Source organism: Petaurus breviceps, unplaced genomic scaffold (genome assembly GCF_028583685.1).
Source record: "Petaurus breviceps papuanus isolate PSGF00001 unplaced genomic scaffold, PetGlider_PUasm1.0 90775, whole genome shotgun sequence".
Classification (NCBI taxonomy): Eukaryota; Metazoa; Chordata; class Mammalia; order Diprotodontia; family Petauridae; genus Petaurus; species Petaurus breviceps.
In genome coordinates, this window is record NW_027187342.1 from 2,166,477 (window position 1) to 2,174,631 (window position 8,155).

An 8,155-nucleotide genomic window follows, 5' to 3' on the forward strand; every position below is an offset into this window, starting at 1 on the left:
TTTCTTTCTTTCTTTCTTTCTTTCTTTCTTTCTTTCTTTCTTTCTTTTTTAAAGCAATTGGGGTTAAGTAACTTGCTCAAGCTTACACGGCCAGTTATTTCTGGGTGTGGTGCTAAGTATCTAATTCCATATTCAATCCCCCAGGTCATCCCGACACTGGGGCCAGTGCTCTTACTCGCTGAGCCACCTGGCCGCCTGTTTATCACCTTTCTTGCAGGAGACAGGTGGGCATGTGTCATCTTTGATCCTCTGGACTTGTGGTTTATTACATTGATAAGAGTTCTTAAGTCTTTCAAAGTTGTTTTCTTTATATGTTGTCATTGTATAAATTGCTCAGCTGGTTCTGCTTACTTCTTCCTATTTCACTTAATAAGGATCTTCCCAATTTCCTCTGAAACTGTTCATTTCATTATTTCTTATGGCATAGTAACATTCAATTACATTCTCATACCATAATTTGTTGAGCCATTCCCAAATAGACGGGCACTCTAACTTACAATTTTTGCTACTATAAAAAGATCTGCCATAAATGAATGAATGAATATCATTTTCCTTTTCTTTGATCTTTGGAGTATAGGTCAACTAGTGGCATAGCTGGGTGAGAGGGTAAGCACAGTTTAGTAACAAGTTCCAAACTGCTTTCCAGAATGACTGGATCAGTTCACAACTTTACCAGCAATGTATTAATTGTCCATTTTTTCCTGCAGTCCCTCCAACATTTGTCATCTTTGCCAGTTAAATAGGTGTGAGGTGAAACTTGAGATTTTATCTAATTTGCATTTCTCTAATTATTAGTTATTTGGAATTTTTTTCTGATTTTGTTATCTTTGATTTCTTCTTTTGAAAACTGCATGTTCATATCTTTTGACCATTTATTGGGGGAATGGCTCTTGTTCTTCTAAATTTGAATCAGTTCCCTATCCATCTTAGATATGAGACCTTTATCAGAGAGCAAAGATTATTCTTTTCAAGTTACCTGTTTCCCTTCTAATGTTTAGCCTGAGGTTTAAAAAAAAAAAGAGACAGTGAGACTCTGATCTTCTTGAAAAGAGAGACATCTCATCTTTTGCCTTCCCTTTCATCCTTATCCCTTAGCAGAGTGCCTGGCATATAATAGGTGCACATAATAAATCCTTGTTGAGGGTCTCATGGAGGAGGCACTGAGTGTTTAATGGCTTTCCAAGAAGTTTGGTCAGTAAGGAGAGGAGAGTATAGGGAAGCAGCTAGCAGGGATGGTAGGATGAAGTGAGAGTCTTTTAGAGGAGACAGGAGAATATAGGTATCAGGGCAAGAGTTAGTTGATAGGGAAGGGACTGAAAATAAGAAAGAAAATAGGGTAATAGTAAGGACAATTTGCTAGAGAGGTTGGGAAAAGTTTACATACATTCATTACACACATATTTACATACATATATAAATGTAATTAAATTCAAAATAGATACAAACTAATGGGGAGGGGTGGAGAGTTAAAACTGTGGGACTCAGGCCAAGCTAAAGTGCACTTAACTTAGAGCATAAAACATCAGACCCTAAAGGAATCTTAGAACATTAAACATAAACTGTTAGAGTGGGAATGGACATTAAAGATCACCCCCCTCCCATCTTACAAATGAAGAAACAACCTCAAAGAAGGTATTTTCCACCTAGCAGTGGCAGAGTTTGGATTTGAACTCGTGTCCCTACTGTACTGGTCATGGAGGAAGTGGGAATTTAGCTTATCCCTGAAGCATGGGTAGAATTTGGCTGGATAGACAGGGATAGGCTAGATTCAACACTAACAAGGCGGTAGTGGGAGTGGTACTGGTGTTGGGGGATTGGGAGGTCACTGGCCGAGCAAAGGCATGGGAGAGGGCTTCTTGGGGAAGAGCTCAGGGAGAGTCCAGAGACAGTGCCTTACATCTCTCACCTCTTTCTTTCCATCTTTGCAGCCTGGAGAAGGAGAACTATGACGTTTGGGCCAAAGTAGTGAGACTGAATGAAGAATTGGAACAAGAGAAGAAGAAGTTAGCTGAACTGGAAATCAGCTTTCAAAACATGGAACGTTCACGACAGGACATGGAGAAGAAGAACAAGATCCTGGAGGAGGAGCTCAAAGAGTGCATTAAGGTGAAGTTAACAAAGGAGCCCAATTCAAATGCCTGATGTTGGAGAGGGCAGAAGGTGCCTATTTAGGGCACAGAAGCCTTGGCTTCTGTGAGGACCTGGGATGTGATGCAGACACAATTGCCTCTCCTTCCTGTTAGAGGACTCGGAAGCAAAAATACTCCCTGTGAGAAAAAGGATCATTTGGGAAACAAGCCAACAAAGAGCCTTCACCTCTCCCAGGAAGTTGACTCGGTGGTCATGTGGCAGAAAGATTACCACGTGGATATCCCTACTGGATGAGTGTGGAAAGGGATAAGGCTTTTTCCTCTGTATACCACGATGAGTGAAGAGGAGATTTGTTCTAATAATGAGTGAATATTTCTGACTGAAAAATCCTGAACAAGCTGTATTTCAGGAGAGCTCAAAATCCTGCTGCTTCTGGGCCACTGGGTCTTGGTTTCCTGGTTCTCTGAGTCATGAGAGACAAGGGACACACAGTAACAGTCAATCAGCTCTTGTTTATCTGTGTTACGATTGAGATGCCTTTTGGTTCTTTCAAATTTGAATTCCTAACTATTATTGCCTCAAGGCAGGGGACTCAGGACCTGAGTTCAAATCTCGTCTCTGACACATACTGACTGTGTGACCCTGGGCAAGTCACTTACCCTCTAAGTGCTCTAAGCTACTCTCTAAGACTTGTAGTTGCAGAGATGGTACTGATTTGCTTTGATAAATTGAATTTTCTTATCTAAGTATTCCTTATATCAATGAAATAAAAGATTTGGTTCCTGTGCTTGATAGTGCCTAGCAAGGTCCTGGGTTTCTTCCTTATCATTTGACCAATATGTTCTCAAGGATTGGAAACTACCACAGAAAGGCAAAACTGGGGCTTTGTGGTGTGTTTAGTATAATTTCTCATTTTACATAAAAGGAAACTGAGGCCCAGAGTGGATATGTCATAGACCAAATTAGTGTGAGAAATGGATCTAGAACCCAGGTCTCCTGGTTTCCCATTCAGTATTTTTTCCATTGTCCCACACTGCTTCTCTAAGGAGGCGAATCTGTGGGAAGAAAATATAGAAAACGATTTCAAAGCTAAAAAGAAGCAACTTTTGCATTATCTATTGCTTTTATTATACAGGGAGCTCACTACACCTTCTCCATAATAGGGACTTGACTATGGCTCATTGTAACAAAGAGAGCTCTGGAAAAGGACAATAAGTTGCCTAGGGAGGTAATGAATTCCAGTCACTGGAGGTTTCTAAATGGAAACTGGATTGTCATTGTCTAGGAGTTTTGTAGAAGGGGATTCCCACTGGACTAATGGCCTTTAAGAGAGCTGAGACCCTCTGATTCTGCATATAATAGTCAATAAGCACTTATTAAATACCTACAATGTACCAGGCACTATGTATAAATATTTTGGGTCTATGCAACCTAAACTAAAGGATCTGTGTCTTCAAATTAGCAAGCATTTATTAAGCACCTACTGCATTCCAGTCACTGTGTTAAACACTGGGGATATAAGCAAAGGCAAAAGATGACCTCTGTTCTTGAGGAGCTCACAGGGGCATCATGCAAACAAGCCACGTATAAACAAGATATAGACAGGACAAACTGGAAACAATCCCAGAGGCAAGGCAGCTAGCATTAAGAATGTATTCTATCGAGCAGGCCCATGCCATTGTAGCTGAGCTGGCTGGTTTGTCTCTGTGAAGGCAAGAGGAGTAAGGGCCGGGTCAGGGCCAAATGATGAAGTCAGGGTAGTTTGTCCCTGGCACTCTTGCCTGGCCGTTCTCAGGCCTTTAATCCACCCTTGTGGTACTGCTGCTAAATTCACTGGACTTATTTTCCCCACAGAACATTTTCTTAGAAAATAATCTGATGTCTAGGTGATTGACACCTTGGTGGGAATTTGGGTTCCTGTGTTCCTTCCCCCAAAGGTGTTTGCATTTTAAACCCTATGGGCTTTGTCCCTTGAAAAGACTTCCAGTTTTAGATGGGGGCACAGGGAACCGATGGGCAGCAAGATGGTGCAGACCCTGGAGTCAGGAGGACCTGAGTTCAAATCTGACTTTACACATTTACTAGCTGTGTGACCCTGAGCAAGTCACTTCACCCTGTTTACCTCAGTTTCCTCATCTATAAAATGAGCTAGAGAAGGAAATGGCAAACCACTTTGCCAAGAAAAACCCTAATGGGATCACAAAGAGCTGGAAACAACTAGAATCTATTTTGTCAATGCTGGCACCTCCCTTGTGGGGATGTTGGGATCCTTACAAGCATCCCATGCCTCTATGAAGACAGATAGGGCCTGCTGCCCTGTTGCATTCAGGGCTGTTCTCAGGCTGCTATTTCTCTAGTTGGCCACCAGGTGTCAGCAGGAGAGCAGAGCTCCAAGGCAGTCAGTCCCTTGGTGCGGGGTAATGCTTAGAGGTAACCATTGATGACTCTCAGCCATTCTCCACTCTGGGTACTTCTTTGCTCTTCTCCTTTCCCTGTCCTTCTCTAAAAGTCCCTCTTCTGGTCCTCCCTCTCTAGAAGGCAGCTTGGTGTAGTGGAGAGGGCATTGGACCTGAAGTTAGGGAGACCTGGGTTTCTAATACCTCTTCAGATACTTGCTAGCCTTGACCTAAGTCATTAACCTCACTCTGCCTCCATTCCCTAATCTGTAAAATGAGGGGATTGGATTTAATGGCTTCTAAGGGTCTCCTCCAGCTGTCAACTTGTGATCCTATAATAAGAGTAAGAACTCCCACTTACACAGCACTTTCATTTTTACAAAGTACTTTCCTTGAAACAGTTAGCCTTTTCCCAGGAGTTTACCCTAAACTGAGGAACTTGTCAACTCATGCTGCTCCTATGGGACTGGATTCTTCTTCTTGTTCACTCTTGTCTGACTCTGTGGCTCTATTTGAGATTTTCTTGGCAAAAATACTGGAGTGGTTTGTCATTTCTTTCTCCAGCTTATTTTACAGATGAGGAAACTGAGGCAAACAGGGTTAAGCGACTTGTCCAGGTTCACACAGCTAGTATGTGTCTGAGGCCAGATTTGAACTTGTCTTCCCAACTCCAGACTTGGTATGTTACTTAAATCATCCCAATTTTTTTTTTATTTTTGCTTTTTTGGAGGGGGAAGGTAGGGCAGCTGGGGTTAAGTGACTTGCCCAAGGTCACACAGCTAGTTTTTTGTGTTAAGTATCTGAGATCAGATTTTAATTGAGGTCCTCCTGACTGTAGGGCTGGTGCTCTATTCACTGCGCCACCTAGCTGCTCCAATCCCCATTTTAAATATGAGGAAACTGAATCTTAGAAAGCTGAAGTGATTTGCCCCAGGTCACTCAACTAGCAAGGGTTAGAGCCAAAACTTAAGCTTAAGACCTGTTAGAGGCTGTTGGGGGCATCCCAGGGAACCTAGCATTGGTGGCAGAAAAAATTCATAGAGTCAGAGGTAGCTTGTTAGACCTGCAAGTGACCCTAGAGATAGTTCAGTTTAACATCTTCATTTTAGAGATGAGGAAAATGAAGCCCAGAGACAGGAGACTGACATTAATGATAATACTAAGCTTTATGTGATGCTTCCTGTGTGCCCTGCACTGTGCTAAGTGCTTTACAGTTATTATCTCATTTGATCCCTGCATAGCCTGGGACCTTGAACGTGCCTGGTTTGTCTAATACGGAACCGACTGTGGGAGTAGATGCCTTGATTGGCAGCCTGTGTCTTTAAAAGTAGTGAGACCAAGCCCATTACTCTTTCCACCATCTTTCACCCTCTTTTTGGCTAAGCATAGATACCGTGAGCTGACCCAGGGGGAGGATGGGACTTGCCTCCCTTTGCTGACCTCTTTTCGCTCCAGCTCCAAGAAATGGGTCTGAGGGGTGTTTGTTTTTGTCCTCACTTTTAGGTGCCAGATATGATCCTCATGCATCTGGGAGTTCTAGCCATGGCAATCTTAGAGCCAGAATTGTGAGTTGGGGTAGGGGGCAGTAGGGAAGCCCTGAGAAATCAGGTTGCCTGGAACCAGCCCAAGGAGGGCTTTGGACTTGGAACTGGGCTAGTGGTGCTCTGTAGGAACTAAGCTAATGAATCTAGTCCCCTCCCCCTCTCCACAGACTGAAGTAGTACAGAAGGGAGAGGGGTGGAGTGTAAGTAGTCATTTGATTCAATGGACTTTCCATCCTTTCTCTTCCAAGCTTTACCTGAGTTCAGATGAATCAACAAAAAAGCTTTTATTAAACATTTGCTACATTCAGTACACTGTGCTAAATGCTAGGGGTATGAATAAAAACACAAGATACTATCTGTTCTCAAAGAGTTCCTTTCTAAAGGGGGTGATCACAAGTAGAGGAGGTTTTAGCTTAAAGTCAGACAGAAAGACCTGGTGTTCCTTAAGGAATGGGAGTGGAGGGGTGGGGGATCTCTTGGGCTTACCTCTCCAGTAGCAGTTGGTAGGTGGTTGGTGGTGATGGAGATGGGGGTGGGGATGGCTTTTTCCAAAAGGGTTTTTTCCCTTGATGATGATAATGGCTATGGGGACCAGACTAGAAGGAGGACCAGGGTTCTGGGAGTAAGTTGAAATTCCCTTGGTTTATGGACTCTGGGTCATAGGCTGTCTCTATCAGGGTCTGAAGGGGTGGTGATTAAGGTGCTGGGTGTTCTCACATATTAATCAATAAAGGAATAGAACACTGTACCTGGAGTCAAGAGGACTACAGCTCAAAACTAGCCTCAGATACCAGCTGTGTGAATCTATGTAAGTCACTTAAACTTTAGGTCTGCCTCAGTTTCCCCAGCTGTCAAATGAGAATAATAATAATAATGATATCACCTACCTCCCATGATTGTGAGGATCAAATGAGACATTTATAAAGCTCTTTGCAAAAATTAAAGCACCATACAAATAGTAACTCTTAGTAGCATTATGTGCATGGCAAATTCTGCCTCCTGTCTTTCTAGACACCTTGTTATCTGAGCAACGCTGGCTTGCTTCCTTCGGTGTGTCATCTTCCAACATTAGACTGTAAGCTCCTTCAAGGTAGGGACTGTCTTTCTTTTTCATATCTGTATCCCCAGCACTAAGAGCAAGACCAGACACACAGTAGGCACTTAATAAATGATCATTGATTGGCAGGTGGTCCACAGTTGTTGTTGGGTTCTTTCTCTGTAAGATTTGTTCCCTTCCATGATGACCAAGGGGGCCCGTTTAGGAGCAAGGCTGGTGGTTAGGGGAGCCAGGGGGGCACTGCTATTCCCAGGGTTCTCAGGCTTATCTATATGTCTATGGCAGCTGGCTGGTAGCTGTGGTTGGTGATGGTGATTGTAGGAATGGTTGGTTCCTTCTCCAAGTGATTCATGTCATACCCCATACATCCCTCTATCCAGGATCTACCTCTACTCATAGGAAATTCTTTTATTTATAATCCTCCACAGGCAGTAATAAACAGTCATACTTATACTAAGTGCCCCCCAACATGGGAAAGGCCATCTCTTCATATACTTACCCTCATCTAGGGCCTAGTTTTTACTTTTTCCCTTCTGAAATGGGATGGAAATAAGATGGCGGAGGCTCACACTTATATTATAGCAATACAATATTTTGTTTCCTTAGATGTGCTTGTTTTTGACAGGAAATTGAGCCTCTGCCTTGATATTTATGATAAGCTTTCCACTCACCCTGCCCTGGACAGGCCTTTGTAATTAATTATCTCTCATGGTCATCTTGTGACTCATGAAGGAAAGGAAAGGAATACCTTCCTGTTCAGGAAGCCACAGTCTCCATCTGCCTTATTGGGTGAACTTGAAAATACAGGGCCCCAATACAGATCCATGATGTCAACAAATGACTCATAGAATCTTGGATTTAGGAAGAACTTCATAGGTCATCTGGCCTGACCCCAGCTTATTGGTTGAATCTCCTTTTCTGCATTTCCAGTGAGCAGGCACATAGCCTCTCCCTGAAGATCTCCAGTGGGGACTGATTACTTTCTAAGGAAACCCATTCCACTCTTGAATCCTGTTAAATTTTTCCTTATATCAAGAAAAAAATTGACCGATTTTCACTCATTGCTT

At 42.9% G+C, this 8,155-nt stretch overlaps 1 protein-coding gene across 1 annotated transcript in view; it reads left to right on the top strand.

Moving 5' to 3' along the window:
* The window catches only part of ARHGAP25 (Rho GTPase activating protein 25), a 113,663-nt gene extending 109,525 nt beyond the window's left edge, over positions 1–4,138 (top strand). The window contains exon 11 of the mRNA XM_069068886.1: positions 1,929–4,138. Coding sequence (XP_068924987.1) covers positions 1,929–2,142 — 214 coding nt within the window. The 3' untranslated portion in view covers positions 2,143–4,138. The remainder of the gene's footprint in view (positions 1–1,928) is intronic.
* The last annotated feature ends 4,017 nt before the right edge of the window (positions 4,139–8,155 follow it).